Raw genomic sequence first — 19,444 nt, 5'->3', positions numbered from 1 at the left:
CAAAGTATTTCACAAACAACTAAAAAAGGGCAAAGAAATGTACCAGTCTCTTCCCCTGTGCTGCTGCCTGAAGATATTTGAGTAGAATTGTATTCATCCTCCTCTTCGATACCCTCCTCTTCCTCAAGATCTTTATCACTGTCTGAGGACATGATGCCTACAGCTGGGACACGAAGCACCTCTCTCCTAGTGCTGAGCACAAACAGTAACCAGGAAAATTAGATTCTAGTTAACAGCTAGTGCAGTGATCTGTATGAGACTGCAAAAAAAGTTGGCATTTTTAAAAAGTTTTAAAGTTTAAAGAGATTGGTTATTAACCTTATAAAGAATTTGACGTTGTGTTTCCTATTGCACAGATGACAGAGCTTCTTTAGGGTGCAATTTCTATTCCACATTTCCAGAAACATTTGCTGTCTTTGATCCAGTTGATCATCTGCTCTGTACTAAATGTCTGGAAAGTTGTACACTGGCTTAATTAATGTTCTGTACTGTCGCAGTATGGGCACAGAACTCTGACCTGTTCAGATCTCCATGCTGGATTGGACTGATTTGAGAGCGACAGTACCTGGGCAGCTGCTTAAGGGGTTCAGTCAGCTCCATGTAGGACAGAAGCGAGTCTGGACTTTGCTACTTAGACTGGTCTTGGTTACGTCTCTACGTCTCTGCTCTTTCCTTTGATTCAGGTTCTCAGTCTTGACACCAGGATTCAAACTTGAGCCACTCTGCTAGATCCAGTAGAGTGTAAACTGCACCAGACTGATAAGGCATGTGTCGTCTAAATGAGGCATGTAGATCTGGGGTTATTTTGGTGAGCAGACGGGCTACATGTAAGCCGCACTGTAGTTCCACGTTACCTTTAGGACACACTGTCTTCAGGACACCCACGAGAGCTTGGATTTGGAGGGCAAACGTATCGAAACTGGCTAAGTCTCCAGGCTGAAAATCAGGAGCATCCATGACTGCTGCTCTTTTAGTTAAAGCTAACTGATGAGGTTGTCCAAATCTGTCAGTACGTGCAGTCATTGTGTCTGTGTATGGCCATGGGGGAATTCAGAAATGAATCTGCTATTAGGTGTGCCTCTTCAAACCTCGGGTAATCTAGAAGAACCTGATACTTGAAGAGCTCAGTTGCAACGAGCATGTCTGTTTTTGTTTTTCTGGTAGTTTTTTTTGGATGTGAATCCTGGTCAACTTTAAATATTGATATTAGGTGTGGTGAACTTAAATATTTGGTCTTATTCTGTTAAAGCAAATTTTAGAGCTGAGATGTGCATGAGTATATACCACAAGCAGCTAATTTAAAAGGAAGTATCAGGAACAGAAAGCTTTTTCAAAATTCTAAAGAATTCTAAAACTAAATCTATCTTTAACTTAAACCCCAAGAACAACAATAAAGTGATTATACCCTGCTCCAAACTTTTTTTATTATTCAGTTTGGGCTTATAGGTTCCTTTAGCAGACCTCAATTAATATATTTTTTTAATCTTCTGACGTGTGTTTAATTAGCTGACGTGTAATTCATTATGATTCACCCAATACAAACGCCCTGGAATAACCTGTATAAAATGTGTGCTTGTGTGTGTTACCTGACTGGATGTTTGACAGGTGGACTTTTCTCTCCAGGTTTGCGCTTCTGTTTAATATCAGTAAGTCTTTGTCTCATATTGATGGTCAGCTCTGGATTCAGTCTCCACACAAAGATGCAGCTATACACAAATGCATATACATTTAAAACAATCGAATCTAATAAAATATTATTAAAAGTACATTATTATTATTGCTGTTATTAGGACTGATTAAAATAGAAAATGGAATTGGGAGGTCCCACCTGTCCCCTGACACTGATATCAGGTGCTTGCAGTCATTGGTAAACTTCATCCCAGTTACGATCTCTAAATAAGCAGAAATAATCAGCAAGCCTTCAAAAACATAAACCTCTGTTGGGCAATAATTTGACATATTGTATGGAGAATATGTGAGAACACATATGTTAACTGCAAAAGCAGAGAGTTCATACCAGAGTGCCCAAACATGGTGGCTACACACTCCCCAGTGTAAAAATCAAAAATGTTGATGTTTTTGTCTGAGCAGCTAGTAGCCACGTACATCCCAGATGGATCCATCTGGACCTGAGACCAAAGAACAGAAAAAACTTAATTTTTGTATCAAACATGCAGTGTGTCATAAGGCTCAATTTGGGATGTTTGCAGTTGATAAAATGTGTAGTCTAAGGTTAAAACTACATTAACTATTTTTTACCCTAATGAGAGTGCCATCCTCCCCCTGAGAGCCCTTATATATTTTCTTCTGTTTGCCATTGCTGATGTTAAAAATCCTGTAATAAATAGAAAATAAAATAAGGAAGAGATTAAGAAAGAAGTAAAATGTGAATGGACTAAAACGACAGTTCAAAGTAAAAAAATTAAAATATTTAATGAATTACCAGAACAGTTCATTGTGTCTATCCACTGACCACTAGAGGGACAATTGTGTGAACACGAACATGCACCCCACACAGAGCCAGATGACCAAGCCAATACTCCATGTCTTATATAAAGAACAAATCAATGCTACACCCATTCAAACCAGGCCTGTATTACAGCCACTTTCTCAACTGCAGTTTCTGCTGTGCTAAAGGAGACTGTGTAGAAATCTTTACATTTTCTAGCAATATTCATTGTGGGGTTTGTTTTAGAGAATGAACTGAATGGCTGTGTTTTTCTTGTTTCCTTTTGATACACTTTGCTTCCCAAAATAACTTTTATCCAGAACTACAAACTGGATTACAGTGACTTTAGAGAAGCAAAATATTGCTGTAAATTTCTATTTTGGCTTGATTACACAAAAGTAGGTTTTATTTTTGTCCACTCTAAATTAGGAAGTACAGAGTACCGTAATTTCCGGACTATTAAGCACACCCAAATATAAGCCGCATTCACTGAATTTTATAAAGATTTTTATTTTGAACATAAATATGCCACACCTGTCTATAAGCCGCATTGAAACTAATTAACTTTACACAGGCTTTAACAAAAGACAGTGTCTGTTACACGACTTGTAACAAAACAGTAGCCTACCAAGAAAGTCATTGTTCACTGTCTTCCTCCTTCCTTTCACAACGATTTCTCTCGGGAGTTTATCTTTTGGCATCGCCGTGCGTTTAAAAATCACCATCGGTGAAGCTTTTCTCCCGATGCCGTGCAGCTCAGAACACAGGTGAAGTGCATTTTTTCATGCCCGGTTGTTTTCAGCGTGACGAATGATTCGCATTTCCTTTTGACAGTCCGACTGAGCGGCAGGTCAAACGTCAGAGGAACCTCATCCATATTTATGATGTGGTGCGGCCCGATTCAGTGGGAGCGCATCTGATTTAATATAAAGAGTTTCATTGGTTCACCTAAACCCGTTCAGCAATTTCATTGGTCTAATGTTATGGGGCTCAGTTTTTTGGCTTGAAGCTTGTGAAACCGGGAAAAATCCAGGACAAATCCGCAAATCAGCCGCTTCATTGTTTAAGCCGCGGGGTTCAAAGCGTGGGGAAAAATTTGCGGCTTATAGTCCGGAAAATACGGTAAATCTGCTGCACAGGGGAAAATGTCTTACCAACAATAAACTAAAGTGACAACCACTTGGAGTTCTAAACCTTCCGTTTTAATTAGTTAATCAATTAATGCTATGCTACACATAAATCAAAATAAAACGAAGCACTTGTCGACAAAGAGAATGGACTGAGTCTTATAAACTGCATTTCCTGAGAGATGTTAGTCAGAATGGTATAGATCTGGTACAGGTCTGTAATTAAACATGACTGTTCCTCAGATGTTCCTACAGAAGGCAGATTCCTATCTTACGGCTAAATACACACACTGCTAACAAGATGTCTGATTAATTGCAGTCCCCACTCAGATGTTATTCAAACTGCCTTTCCAGGTGTTTCCGGGACCAAGTGAGCCTTGAAAAAAACCTGAAAAGTTATAGTAGCACTCACTTTGCTACAATAACGTCTAAATAAAAATGTGGTTACTGTTTAAGGGTACAGTGATGCACGCATTCCTCACTTACCTGATGCTGCGGTCCTGGCAGCCAACAGCAGCGTATTTGTGCAGGGGATCAATATCCATATCATACAAAGTGGTCTTCCTAACAATATGGTGGGTGCGTGTAAACATGATTCCTTCATCTGTCTGTAGGATCATATGTAATATTATTACAGAACAAATCTACTGCTTGCTGAGGAGAATAAACATTATTATTAATTGCCTAGATCTAAAAAAAAAAAAAAAAAAAAAACTGATGGTTTAAGATGCCTTACATAGTAAAAAACAAGACAGCTAGAGATGACTGTACTCAATCATCTAATATTAACATAAAACACACAGATTTACTCTATCCCAGTCAAAAGCTTTTAAATTGCTTATTTGAAAAGATTATACTTGAATTGAGAGTTGTTAGGAAAAATTAATTAGAGCTGTATATTGTGATTGAGTTCAGCATTTAAATGATAGAATGACAACAAATTAAAAATGCAAAAGCCCCCTGAGCATGTAAGTATTTAACCCGAGAGACAAAGCAGCCAATCGTCTCCACTGGCAATGTGAAATTAATGCAGATGTGTAGGACCTACTGTAGACTAAATTTAAATACATCTCCACGTTTAGGGCTGTCCATATACGTATATTTATTTTTCAAACATACGTATATGGAAGTGCTGAAGCAAGCAGACAAATGCTGAAACAAATCAGATCAAGTTTCCTTTCATTCAAAACATGTACCTCATTAAAAACATGCCCTCAGGCCACCCATCTTACCTTATGTGCTGTGCGGAAGTAGATACTTTTGTCAGCACCGCAACTGATCATTCTGATTTTGCCATCATTTGCTAAGAGCAGAGGATTTGCATAGATAGAGTTATGGTCAAAACACATGTTGAGTTGTTCTCTATTGAATAATAAGAGCACCAATAATGAACCTATACGGAAAAAGTGTCAGGGCTCACCAGCAAACCGCACTGCAGTGATGGAGGAGGAATGTTCATCAAGTGTCTGCACTAGGCCATACTCGCACTGAGCATCAAGAACATGGATCAGCCTGTCTCTGCTTGCTGTGGCCAACAGGCTCAATCCTGCAGAAACACACACACACACACAAATCATTAGTGGATTGAAATTAATCAGCGTTATATCTGGGACACCATGCTAAGTGGAATGCTCAGAAACACAAGCACTACCCACATTTTTGGCAACTGAACCCACATGCTGATTCAACAACACATAAAAGTGTGAATCGGCACACAACAAGCTTCAGGGTACAAATGAACAAGCTCACACACAAAGTGCTGTCAAAATGTTATGCTCTTTTCCCCACAAAATATACAAGGTTAGGAGCCAGATATCATGAAATTACAGATAATCTAAGATAACAGCAACAGTTTTGAATCAGCCCTGAACATTCTCCTACATGGAGCACATTTCAACCTAAACACTCCCAAAAGCTGTACTGCAACCATACAAATGGCAGTGGAATGTTCTACTATGTACTCACTAAAAACCAATTTCACACACTGGATTAAAAAGGTTATATGGACCAGAGTAGATCTTATAGCCTCTTTGTGTAATTTCTTTATTATATCAAGTAATAATATTACAATTTGGTTTCAATTTATTTTATATGCAATAACTTTTCAAATATTTAATTTGTATAAATGGTCAACAATTTTAAAAAGCTTATTTAAAAAACCCAATGAAGTAAAGAGTGACGTTTTATATTTGCAGCTATATGAATAACAATTTTATGTTTTAAATGTTTATATTCATTCTATAGTTGCTTAATCTCAGGAAGATTAAATAGCTCTATATGTTGTGTGCAATTTAAATGTGGTTAGTATATTAATAGTTTGTGTAATCTAAACCAGAACTGCACAACTCCTCTACCAAGATTTAAAAAGTGATGAGAGAATGGACTTGAAATGCAAAGTAGGATTAGGTGTTTTTTTAGTGTAGTGAAATAGTAACTAATTTAATTTGTACAATTGCACCATTTGCAGCAGAATTTAAAGGTTAACATACAGGCTAGGAGGAAGTGTGATCTCAAACATGGGTCTTTTGATGGAGTGTCTGGTTTCATAGAGAAAGGAACTTCAACAGAATATATAATCTTCAAGCCTGTGACAAGCATGTGTTTCAGAGATAAATGGAAAGTCAAAGGAGTGCGGAAGGGTGGGAAGAAGGTAATGTGTGTATGTGTATCTGATGTGTTGTCACTAATGCCCTGTTCAAGTGGACAGCACTAAATAAAGATGTTAAAGAGGTCAAAAGATTCTCGTAATCCAATCACTTAAGACACTTGGGGAAGTGTTGTGGGACTTGTGGCCAGGTTACATTTGTAGTATGAATTACAATGTGCCTTGAAATGTCCCATGCATCATCAAAAACCATACAGCAGTGTAGGCAAGGGTGTGTTTTTGAGAAATTCATATACTGTCTGCATATGCTTATTGGAATGGTTTACAGGGAATGAGTAATTTATTTAATGTGGATTATAGGGGCAATCCAACCCAGGGGAAGAAGTCACTCATGGAGAACATGCATTTAACACTCGCTCTGTGCAGTGTTTAACCAAGGCTACAGTCCATCCCAGAGATAAAACAAAACAACTTAGTCCTAGCGGATTGCCCAGTCGTTCATGTAGTCCAACATGGCACACAATACTTAAATATAATACCTACAAGTCCTACAAGTTTAATTATTTAATTTCATTCTAACTATTCAGGTAGTCTCGGCATAGAATAGAGTTCTATCTAGTATTATAAGTACAGTACAGTGCAACCTCGATGCTTGCAGGGGTTATGTTCTATGACCTCTCACAAGTAACAAAAAAAAATCGCGAGGTTTTTGACTCTCTCCTTTTTCAAGGGGAACTGTACATGTACTGTAAACTCAACAAACATTGTGGATTACTTGTCATACTTGTTTTATTTACTACTTTAAATGAATAATAAAATATAAAAAAAAAATGTTTTCAAGACATTTTTATGTAATTTATTAGTACAAACTGTTACTGTTTGTTACTCTTAGTCCGGTTCCAAATGAAAAGTCCCAAACTATCGAGGTCGCGAGGGTCAAGGTCACGAGTATCGAGGTTCCACTGTATAAGCAATGGGCAGCTGGTTTAACATGGTGCACTGTGCTGCAGTCTGCAGTGCAAGAACCGAGTTGTTGGCTTACAGAACACTCACCTGTCTCAGGCTTTGAATACTCCAGACACAGGATCTCTGAATCATGAGCCTGAACGTTCAGAATCTCTTCCATGCTCTGTAACTCATGGATCCTGGAGTATAAGCATGTGAGCACAGTTACAATCAGGGTTACAAACACAAACTTAGAGTTGTACAGTGACTTATACACTGACCAGGCATAACTTTATGGCCATTTGCCTAATATTGTGATGCTCCCACTTTTGCTGCCAAACCAGTCCTGACCCGTCAAGCATTTACCGCTTCTTCTGAACTTCTTTAGCAATTTGCTCTACAGTAGCTCGTCTGTTTGACACGGGCCAGACTTCATTCCCCTGTGCATCAATGAGCCTCGACCACTTTTGATATAGAATGGCCACTGCAGACCAGGAACACCCCACAAGAGCTGCAGTTTGGAAGAAGCTTTGACCCAGTCATCTAGCCATCACAATTCAGCCCTTATAGTCAAATTTGCTTAAATCCTTACACCTGCCCAATTTTCTTGCTTCTAACACTTTAACAATGAAAAAAAAAAAAATTTCACTTGCTGCCTGATATATCCCACACACTAACAGGTGCTATGATGAAGAGATAATCAGTGTTATTCACTTAAATGGTCATAATTTTATGCCTGATCGGTGTATATACTCAGACTTGGTATACACATTCCACAGAACCTTGGCAAAGGCTGTTAAGGGAACTTATAGGTCCTTTCCTAAAACTTATATCATTTATTTACACACAAGGACAGCTATAAACAATGCCACATTATAGACACCCATGAGAGTCTGCACACTCGCATGATCAGTGCTCAATGAGCACTCAAAGAATCAAACACACTTTGCTTTTTCCATTAACGCCACAGTAGACCAATTATCTTGAATCTATTTGCACAGTGGTGCTAAGTGGCAAAGTAGAAAATAAGATTCCCTCAGGCCAAACCTTAGTATTCCATTGCGGTCCCCTGATGCCAGGTGCTGACCATCTGGGCTGACACACATGGTCCTAATGCCAGTCCTGTTCTCAGAGGTCTGTGGATCGGCTTTATCTGTATTGCTGGAGATTGTGCAGTCGGGATCCAACAAAGCTCCGATATTATTGTCTATATAAATAATTTTCTGGAGGTCCTACATTGAAAACAACAGAGAAGAAAAGGGAAAATTTGCAGAGTGATCTTAAAAAAAAAAAAAAAACACTTTGAAGTCTGTTGAATGAGTTTGACAATGTAGGCTATTGTGAGTAGTTGTGGGACTGACATTGCTGATGACGTTGTGCTGGACTGTGGCACTGTATCCATCTGTATTCCAAAGGCGGATGGTGTTGTCAGAAGAGCAGCTAAGGAAGGATCCCGGAGTGAGACAGGACCGCTCACTTTCACTTTTCTGTGGGTTAATCTGTCACACAAGCTTAGAAGTTAACCCCAGTTGGAGACATGCACCTTATATATTTTTTTCTTCTTCTTCTTTTTTTGGCTTCTCCCATTAGGGGTTGCCACAGCGGATCATCTGTCTCCATAACCCCCTGTCCTCTACATCTGCCTCTTTCACAACAACTATCTGTATGTCTTCCCTCACCACATCCATGAACCTTCTCCTTGGACTTCCTCTTTTCCTCCTTTCTAGTGGCACCATCCTCAGCATTCTCCTACTGATATAACCCATGACCTTCCTCTGCACATGTCCAAACCATCTCAATCTTGCCTTTATCACCTTGTCGCCAAAACATCCTACAAGCACTATCCCTAAAATAAACTCATTTCTAATCCTGTCCATACTCGTCAGTCCCAACAAAAACCTCAACATCTTCAGGGCAGCTACCTCCAGTTCCACCTCCTGTCTTTTACTCAGTGCCACTGTCTCTAAACCATACATCATCTCAGGTCTCACCACAGGCCTATAAACTTTCCCTTTCACTCTTGCAGATACCCTTCTATCACAAATCACTCATGCCATCACTCTTCTCCACCCACTCCACCCTGCCTGCACTCTTTTCTTCACTACTCTAACACACTCTCCATTACTCTGCACTGTTGACCCCAGGTACCTGAACCCCTCCACCTTTTTCACCTCTTTCCCTTTAACCGCAACACTCCACTGCCCTCCCTCTCATTCGCACACATGTACTCTGTCTTACTCCTACTGACTTTTATTCCCCTTGTCTCCATCGCGTACCTTCACCTCTCCAGGCTCTTCTCAACCTGCTCCCTACTCTCACCACAAATCACAATGTCATCTGCAAACATCATAATCCATGGAGAGTCCTGTCTGACCTCGTCCGTCAACATGTCCATCAGCACTGCAAACAGGAAAGGGCTCAGAGCCGATCCTTGATGCAGTCCAACCTCCACTTTGAACCAGTCTGTCGTTTCTGCTGCACACTTCACTGCTGTCACACTGCCCTCATACATGTCCTGCACCACCCTCACATACTTCTCTGACACACCTGACTTCCTCATACAATACCACAACTCCTCTCTCGGCACCCTGTCGTATGCTTTCTCTAAATCCACAAATACACAATGCAACTCCTTCTGACATTCTCTATACTTCTCCAATAACATTCTCAAAGCAAATAATGTGTCTGTGGTGCTTTTCCTCGGCATAAAACCATACTGTTGATCACAGATAGTCACCTCTTCTCCCAGCCTGGCTTCCACACTCCTTCTCCATTCCTCAGGCATCCTCTAACCTTCCAAAATCCTGTTAAACAATCTTGTTAAAAACTCCACTGCCATCTCTCCTAAACATCTCCATGCTTCTACCGGTATGTCATCTGGTCCAAACGACCAGATATTATACTACTCAGAGAAGACTGCTTTTTCAAGGGGAAGAATTTGTAGTTGTTTCCTTACCTCCACACTCCACACACATGAGGAGTGATACAGAGCAGAGTAAACTTTCCCCACTTTGTGAAGGTCACGAACATCCCAGACGTACAGGCTATGATCACTGTAAACACTAGATAGCCAGCGGTTGGTGGGGTCATATGACACAGCCACTGTGTCAGGGTACCGAGCATCCAATTTGTATGCGAAGAGGTGGCTGATGGAAAAAATTATACATATTTGACATGAGACGAACCAAGAGAGTTTGCATAAATGTATATTTTTGCGAATGTGACAAACCCATTCATTGTGCAAACTGTTTACTATTTTTTTCTTCTTTTAAACATACAAAAAAAGTAAATGCCAGATTTTCATTCATATGATGTTCTTTTAGATTCATTGACTGTGGTCAAAAGCCCAGTCTTAGCTATCCAACAAATCATTTCCGAGAAGCATACTAATAAGCCATGAATTTAGAAAAAAAAAAAAGACTGCCGAACACATCTATTCAGCCAGCCCACACACACACACTGGATACATTTTAGAAAGGAAGGAAATGCTTCCTACATAATATGCATCAGTATGACAGTGGGTAAGAATTGAATACCAGAAAACCCACATTGACCCAATTTACAATTAACAACAACAGAATGAATGCTGTTCAACAGAATTTAACTGAATAGACCTTTTGAAAATAAGAGTCAACAGTGACAAAGCTCCGATTATGGCACCCTGTCTGCCTACCAAGAAAAAAAATTATTGAGTGCACAATTTCAGCATGAATATGCTAGAAATCAAATATGATACAGATTCCCAGAGTTCTAAAGTGAAGTTCAAGTGTTTTTAAGCACTTCAACTTGCTACTGCAGCTCACCTTGCATCAGTGACAGTGGCGATGTCCGTGCCCAGGCTGTGTGGGCGGGGCAAAGTGCAGATGAAGTGCAGGTTGACCGGGTTGAAAGCTCGCACAGTTCCATCAGCACAGCCACAAAATATCAGATCTTCAGTGACAGATAAAGCAGTGGCTAAGCTAGTCTGAAAAAAAAACAAAGAAGGGAAATAAAACCCATAGATTCTCAACTGAACAAAGAAATAAAACAGTATGTAGGTAAAAATATGAAAATGAAAAAAAAACACACCCACACACCACTTTACAATTTTTAATGTGTAACATGTGTAAAGTCAATTAAACAACTATCTGTGTATACCAGACTTCGATGTGAAACACCCAGTGGATAGCATGCAATTTATGGTGGTCAGACAATATGAAACAATAATGATACTGATGAAATGTTGGATTGTGTATATTCAGTAGACAATATGTAGGCTCCTAGTACCCTAAAAAAGTACAACTTTACCCATGTAAGTGGAAACCCTACAGCTACAGCATTTCTGAGTCAACCACAAAATTCCTCATGACTTTATAATGAGAGTCATATGTTTGTGTTTAGGTAATCTGTCTAAGTCTAATGTGGGTAAAAAAAGGTCTGTTCATGCATTGAGGGGATGGGTATATGGTATTACCTGATTAACTCAAATGATTTGAATACTTAAATCACAGCATGGTAATGTTGTAAACACACTTCTGATGAGCTTTCAGAAGGGCTTAATACACTCTGGTCCTCTCTCACACATGTGCTTTTGTCTGTACAATTAACAGTGGATGCCAAAGAAATAAACTGTGTTTTACTATGAACAGAGTTGTCTTGGCTAATTTGAGAAGCTAAAAATGTCAGTGAATGTACCAGACTCAGGGCCAACCCTGGTGTGGCAAGAGACAAATTGAACAGTAGACACAGAGACAGTGATGCAATTCAATGGTAATGCAACATAGTAATGAGAGCTATAATGGGAAAATGAAAACCATTAAAAATAAGTGGGCAATGCAGGGTAAAAGTGGCTAATGTGGTCCATATGAGCAACTTACTGTGGCATTGTCGTTTTTCTGCACAGTATAAAAAAGAAGAAGCAGAACACTGAGCATAGTTATTGAAAGCAAGAAACAACAGCTAAAAGCAACCTTGTCTTTAGTATAGTGTGATAAGACAGAAGCTGCACAATAGATTCTTTAAAAATAAAAATAAAAATTATTAACATAAAAGTCTAACGTTTCTTTATATTTTGCATTCAGTACAACCTCGTATTTAGGCAAATAATCAGTTGATCAGTTAGACGCACTCACCCGAAGCTCCACCCACTTATCCAACAGCCTCTTTTCATTGAATTCACACAGCAGGCCTGAAGACGTGATGCAGAAAGTACTGCTGGCCTTCCGACCCTTGCCACAAGCCACATCACTAAAGAAGTTATTCCTGAGCTCACCCAACAACCCAGAACGACCCAGTAAGGGCACTGTGGCATTGACCTGAAAGAACAACATGTCTGATATGCTTCTTTTAAAATTATTTTAACTGAGTTATGTGAAAAACTATGCTGCTGAAGTTTACAATTTAAAGCAGTGGTTCCCAACCCCCGAGCCGCGGACCGACACCGGTCCGTGGGTCAATTCGTACCGGGCCGCACAGAAAGAATACATAAATTACATTATTTCCGTTTTATTTATTTTCTGAATCTGTACAGTGTTTTATTTTGGAAAATTACCAGATTCTCTCCGCCACATCTGTCTATGACTCACTCTTAATGCATGTCATGATGCCTCAGTCACATGTCTTACCTACATCCGCTACCTTCTTAAAGGAGGTGCTCCGGCCGCTAACACATAATACAATACCGCTAAATTGAAACCCACAATTTAGCAAAATGAACAGAAAACAACACAGTGGGTTCACGTTTATTATTATATTTAGAAAATACCCCTTTTTATTTCAGTCATATCATTTCGTTTTGTTGTATTTATCTGCTACACCTTAAAGGCCGGTCCGTGAAAATATTGTCTGACATTTAACCGGTCCGTGGTGCAAAAAAGGTTGGGGACCACTGATTTAGAGTATACATAACTTTTTGGTATTTACACAAAGTAATACGAAGAAAAATAACAGTAAAATGATCTGAATGATTATATTTACCAAGCAATAAAAATGTGAAGCAAGGGACTCTTATTCTTACCAGTACCTGTGTCACCTTACCCAATGTCATAAGCATATGTATTTGCAAATAATGAGAAATGGCCAATCAAAGATTTGCCTTAAGCAGCCTGCATACCTTGGAGGCTTTGGTGTGGTCCAGGTACCAAAACTTGACATGTCTATTCCCTGCTGTAACAAAGTAGGAGCTGTCATCTGAAAATGATACGGCAGTCACTTTACTGGATACTTTGTTAGCAGCGACCAGTATATTTTTCTGGAAGGAGAACAACAAAAAAATAAATGAATAAAAATGACCATGATTTTAGAGACCGTTTCAAATGATGCGTCTCATTTGAACAAAACTACTCATCTATATGGTGACATTGATGTGCACACCTTCCACGCCCAGACATTGACAATCATATCATGTTGGTAGCCCACACTGATGATGTATTTGCTGTTGGGGGAGAAAGCTACGCAGGCCACGCCGTACTTATGCTCCTGTAGCTCTGCTACCTGAGTTCTAGACACCACATCCCACACACGAACTGCTGGCATATGACCACTCTTAGAGAGAGAAAAGAGAGAGAGAGAGAGAGAGAGAGAGAGAGAGAGAGAGAGAGGGTGGGGGGAGGTGGGGGGAGAGGAATGGGGTGAGGAGGGGGGAATTAATAACCAGTAATTTAACCAAGATCTGCATTCAAATATCCTGTCTCCCATTTAGCAGTAATGGGATAGCTTTTCAAGTGTTCTCTAAATGCTTGGAGACCATACACCTAAAAAAAATAAAAATAAATTTCCATTCTTATTATTGCCATACAAAACAAAAGGAAAAAATAACAACAGAAATGAAAACGAATGTGTATTTTTACTACATGAACTGATAAATAAAGGGTCAGCTGAATCGGGACTATCCAAGTTATGCAACCTAATTAGAAAACAAATCACAAAAAGTAAACACCTGATAACATGAGAGAATGGATCACATGACCCTTCAGATATAGAATATTCTACTTTAATACAGTTAGAGCAGTTTAAATGCATTTACTAGTTAACACTAATAGAACCACACACAGCGGTTATGCTCAGGAAAAAAATTGTTTATATGAAGGCCAGCAACAGCAGCTAAACACACGCTAAGACTCTGTTGCAGTTTTTGCACTAATCTCCCCTACCAAAGCTTTTCACACCTCCTACCCTATGCTTCTCCTAGGCTCATTTTTGTTCTCATTGCCTTGCTCCCTCTTTCTCTGGTCTTGCTCCTTATTTCACCATCTTTCTTTTTGCTTCCCTGCTTCTCTTTCTCTCTTCTACTTTCACCTCCTTCTGACAGTAAACACAGTCTGAGCGTAGGCTGGCACCGTGCCACCTGTTACCATAGCAACCAATAAGCACACGCACTCATCGGTTTCACACACGCGCTCGAGGCACAGGATTCTACTGAACAGAAAGGATTAGTCTTGCACACCAGTAGAGACTCACGCCGAGTTTGTATGGATTTGTGGATTAGGGCAACACGCAAGTTGTGTTCTGCCACACCAGGCAACGTCACAGAGCCTGGAGTGCTCAGACATGTGCCAAACTCACACCGAATTGTCTGTATTGGAATTGTCAGTTCAGTCAGTTAACTACAACACAGAGCTAACCATAAATCAATGCTATTTCTATATGTTCGCCTGAAATATTTCTTACTTGGCTTGTAAACATTTTTTGTTTGAGAAAATATTATCCCTGGGTGTGTTCTGTTTGTCCGAGGTGGGGATGGCACAAAGATTTGGAGGTGGAGCAAATATTCTGGACAACAGTACTGTTCCAAATAATGAATTTATCCAAGTGAATTTCAAAAAAACCTTCAGCAAATGACTTTATGCAGTACTATAAGCTTTATAAGCTTTACTATAAGCACAGCATTGCAAACTGCAGAAGATGAGGGCTTCATACAGACCTTTTTTTTTTTTGCTTTTGTTTTAATTAATGAGCAATTTATTTATTATTTCTATATTGGCTTTATTATGTGCCTTTCTTTCGGTGGGCCTTGATGTGGTGGAGAACATAAAAAAAAGAAAAAATATAAAATAAATAAATAAATAAACACCTCACCTCTCCTGTGACCACGTATTTGCCATCTGGTGAAAAAGCTAGAGTGGTGATTGTTTTCCTGAGGTAGGAGAAAAGAAAGAGAAGTATTTCAGTTATCATGCTGAAGTGAATGCTTCCTGTCTACTTAAAAGGCTTCCTGTCTGGTTAAGTTGCTCATTCTTACAATGAACATGACTCACATCATGATCACAGTGTCATGGATAGATGGATAAAGCTTCAAGCAGTAGCACTGATTAAGATTATAGCCACTTTGCTATGATTACTCAAATAAGGCCAAAATAAGTTGTACATAGCTGTAAGGGAATGCCCTCTGAGAACTCCTAAGTTTCTAAAGCATGTGATTAATGATGTGGAATGAGAGTACACATTCCTGAGGCATCCATCACTAAACCACAGTCTGAATCACTTAAACTGAACTAAATCAGTTGAGCAAACATCATATTGCTAGAACAAAATAAACAGAAATATGCATCAATTTGAATATGCTGTCATTTACTCTGGAGTCATAAAAATTTAACTTATTAATGTTGCATCTGTAATAGTGTCACATTTAAATAGATACAGAGAAGTTATTTTGCTGTATCTGTGGATGCCTTAGGCATCTGTAATATGAGGCCCATTTGTACTGTAATAATTAGTGTGTGAAAAATCATGTACTCAGACATGTCTGAATCCACAGGACCACTTCATTCCTTTTGTTCAGTTCAAATACATCAACATTTTTACCCACATTGCCCTTCATATGACAAGGTAGGCTTTACAATGCATTATCTAGGTTCTGAGCCATGGGTGTGTGCTGAAGCTATGATCTGCAGCTGTGACTGGAAACCCTACCTGGAGTTGTTAAGAATATGATACTGTTTATTCTTCTTGGGGTTCAGGAGCACCACCACACACCTTAAAAAAAAAGAAACACATTAATATGATTCTGTCAGTGCATATTAAATAGTTTAGCACAAAATGAACTTTCAGGGCTTTCGGTACAGTCTGTATTGTGTGGTGATTTTCTTTGTGTATCTGCTTCCTTTTTTCTATTTCATTCATCTTGCAAAAAAAGAAGAAAAAAGTGACCACGTTTTCAAAGGGCTGCAAATAAACACTAGCTGTTATTCCTCTATTTGACCTCATGGTTGAAAAGTTCTGTAAAACAGTTTGTAATACAAAAGCAGAAGGAGAACTCTCTGCTCTCTGAAAAAGCTGTAAAACGTTACATTACATTTTTTTTACATATTAATAATTACATTATTATTCACCTGCAGATACAGCCCTATATAAATAAAGGTGAAGAGCTGAGTTGGAAAAATGCAATCCAACCTGTTATTAATTTTCCTCATTTGCTTACTCAAATGAGTCTGTAACCAGAACCGATTAAACCCAGATAAATCAGGAGTGAGGGGAGGCCAGAAATGTGTTTGTGTTTAGCTTTGAAAATGGGTTAGGTGGACCACGTTTCTCTCTCCTGATATTAGGATCCGCAGTCTTTAAAGCACATAGGAATATCAGTTATATATGGGTTGCTGTTAACACAACTGAGAGGCAATTCAACTTGTTAAATTAGTAATAAGCCCTTCCCAATCCCAGACACTCCTGTAAAACAATCATTGCCTGGATGGTGAATGGGTACTCAACAGTGGCACCACTTGGAGAAAAATAAATAAATAAATAAATAAATAGTTTCTCTTGAGCATCTTCAGAGCACAAAAAAAAAAGAGCTTTAATCCATAATCATGCCCTTCCTGTCACAAAGCACCAGAGTATACAGCTGTGTGTCAGCTGTGGTGGAGTCATGCATCACTAAAGTCACTGCAAAAAAAACAGACAGGACGGACTGATGTATCAAACACACATGACTCTTTTTCCACAAAACCATGAAGTCAGGCCCTTTGTACATGCTAAAGAAGTTATCTGAGAGGACAAACAGGCAAAAGAAAAAAGAATCCACTGACAAGTAATGCGCTTAATGGACTTTAAGGACTATTTATACAAAGCTTTTGACAGGATTTAGAGGGCTCAGACAGAGATGAGATTCTCTCTCTCTCTCTCTCTCTCACACACACACACACACACACACACACACACACACACACACACACACAAGAGTGAATGTAGACAAGAGTGCATCAGATACACAACCAACCATCAGTCAGCACTTTAAAAACTGACACAGGGCATGTTCTGCTGAAGGGAAGTGTCTAACTGTTTTCTTTTCATTTTTTAAAAGCTGGCCATTTTGCAAGTGGTTTAACATGTACACTCAAAAACATGTCTACTATTTACATCTATATTCCCATTGGACTATGAATTTAAAATAACACTGTCCCCATTTCTAGTTCCCTGAGCTCAGAAGCATTTCATTTCTAGAACTGGAAACAAATTTAGCAACATACATGCACACATGTAACACACAAATGTGGATACATAAGTAACATACAAAGAAATTACTGCACACAGCATTTGACTCGGAGTAAGAAAAGGAAACAATGCATGATCAAAAGTAAAGGAAGAAAGAATGCAGCTCGGGTGCATGTTGTTCATACAGTGAGGCTGTTGAGCACATGCATGGCTATTCAATTGAACAAACTGCGATGGTGCCACAATTTTTGATTCATGGAACAAACAAATGAAAGTTTAAAGAGATAATTGGAGAAAAACATTTCTGTAAGAGAAAGAAAACTGGTAAACTAGAGTAGCAGTATCAGTAAGTAAATACACTATTTGGGAAAAACTAGGTATTGGGACACCTGACTTTTCTAGCCATATGTGACTCTTCCCCAAACTGTTAACACAAAGTTGAAGGCACACAATTGTATAGAATATCTTTAGATGGACTACTAAAATTATGGTAGGAGACCTAAACCTGTTCTAATAGGACATGTACACAAAGCCAGTTCCTTGAAGTTGTGGTTTACATGGGTTGGAGAAAAAGATTTTGAGTAGCCTGCTTTAGAGCTCTGACCTCAATCCTATTGAACACCTTTGGGATGAATTGGAACATTGACTGCATGCCAGGTCTTCTCACCTCACCTACATCAGTACCTGATTTTCCTAACGCCCTTAATGTTGAATGAACACTAAACTAAAGAATTACACTCCAAAATCTGTAAAATGAAATAAATAAAAAAAAACAATATAGATGGTGTCAATGCAGACAGGAGAAACTGCAATTCTTTTATTTGTGCAATTAAAATACAAATACTGTTTTTTAAATGTTTAAGTTCTGAAACCGACATAAATGCTTAAAGTGCATTGTCATTGTCTATCGATTATTTTAGTAACTGAATATTCGACCTATTGATTAATCGAGTAATCTTAAAAGTACTTTAAATGGGTTTCTTTATTAAAGAGCAATACAGTATGAACAGGTAATTTGTTTCCTTTTTTCAAAAATGATTATTTAGTTTTTGCTGAAATTGCATAAAGGAACAACTGTGAAAAATAAACCTATTTAGAGTATTTATAGATTATTTAATTGTCATATTAACTCATCATAATGCCAACATATATATATATATATATATATATATATATATATATATATATATATATATATATATATATAAAATATTAAGATCTATTTCAAAGTACTTTAAAAACGGTAACTGCATTGAACAGTGTTTTCTTTGTGTTTTAGTTTGAAATGATCCCAAACTTTGGAAACTTTGTCTTTTTCTAGGTCTGAATCATCCTCGCCGCTCGCTTTTTTCCTCCCAGTTCCTCCATTTTTCATTCTGCAGCATCTGCTATGTTTACCTGTTTAAAGCGCTCCAGAGTTTAACGGGTGGTGCGTCTGTAAAAAATGGTCTGTGGGGAAACACAGTGCTCTGTGTGTAGTTAAATGGTCTATTCTAATTACACGAGTTACTCGAGGAATCGTTTCTGCCCTAAATGTCATGCCTTCAGCCATTTACAGTACGAGTCAAATGATTAAAAGTAAATGATAGAATGCAAACAAACTAGCTTTGCTATATTTGATATCCTTGGGAACATAAATGTGGTGTTAAATATCCAGTTCGCTGTACACATAAAATTGAGCGAACATGTAAAACTGGAATGGAAAAACTGGTTATACTTCTACATATGATTCTATCTGCCAGGACAGCTATGCCCTGTGTCACACAGAGATGAGCAGCTGTCATGGATGTCAGCATAGTAATCAAGAAAACCTAAATTCCTAAAGGAGCTGCCATGTGCTCAACTCTGCAGGGCCATGTGAATAATGTCAGTGCCTACTGTCAGAGACAAGCTGAGCCAGCTTAATCGAGT

At 38.7% G+C, this 19,444-nt stretch overlaps 1 protein-coding gene across 5 annotated transcripts in view; it reads right to left on the bottom strand.

Moving 5' to 3' along the window:
• The window catches only part of mapkbp1 (mitogen-activated protein kinase binding protein 1), a 35,621-nt gene that overhangs the window by 6,521 nt on the left and 9,656 nt on the right, over window positions 1-19,444 (bottom strand). For 4 of the 5 annotated variants that reach the window (XM_046856643.1, XM_046856644.1, XM_046856648.1 and 1 more), the window contains 19 exons: window positions 16,016-16,078; window positions 15,182-15,239; window positions 13,478-13,648; window positions 13,218-13,355; window positions 12,238-12,420; window positions 11,983-12,000; window positions 10,930-11,090; window positions 10,083-10,272; window positions 8,488-8,625; window positions 8,174-8,358; window positions 7,235-7,326; window positions 4,997-5,122; window positions 4,809-4,879; window positions 4,063-4,184; window positions 2,260-2,335; window positions 2,018-2,129; window positions 1,829-1,892; window positions 1,587-1,706; window positions 44-192 (listed from right to left, as the gene is read on the bottom strand). In XM_046856643.1, coding sequence (XP_046712599.1) covers window positions 44-192; window positions 1,587-1,706; window positions 1,829-1,892; window positions 2,018-2,129; window positions 2,260-2,335; window positions 4,063-4,184; window positions 4,809-4,879; window positions 4,997-5,122; window positions 7,235-7,326; window positions 8,174-8,358; window positions 8,488-8,625; window positions 10,083-10,272; window positions 10,930-11,090; window positions 11,983-12,000; window positions 12,238-12,420; window positions 13,218-13,355; window positions 13,478-13,648; window positions 15,182-15,239; window positions 16,016-16,078 — 2,237 coding nt within the window. The remainder of the gene's footprint in view (window positions 1-43; window positions 193-1,586; window positions 1,707-1,828; window positions 1,893-2,017; window positions 2,130-2,259; window positions 2,336-4,062; window positions 4,185-4,808; window positions 4,880-4,996; window positions 5,123-7,234; window positions 7,327-8,173; window positions 8,359-8,487; window positions 8,626-10,082; window positions 10,273-10,929; window positions 11,091-11,982; window positions 12,001-12,237; window positions 12,421-13,217; window positions 13,356-13,477; window positions 13,649-15,181; window positions 15,240-16,015; window positions 16,079-19,444) is intronic. The other variant, XM_046856646.1, reaches the window with a different exon arrangement.

Source organism: Silurus meridionalis, chromosome 8 (assembly GCF_014805685.1).
Source record: "Silurus meridionalis isolate SWU-2019-XX chromosome 8, ASM1480568v1, whole genome shotgun sequence".
Lineage (NCBI taxonomy): Eukaryota > Metazoa > Chordata > Actinopteri > Siluriformes > Siluridae > Silurus > Silurus meridionalis.
This window is presented reverse-complemented; position numbering and strand designations above follow the sequence as displayed.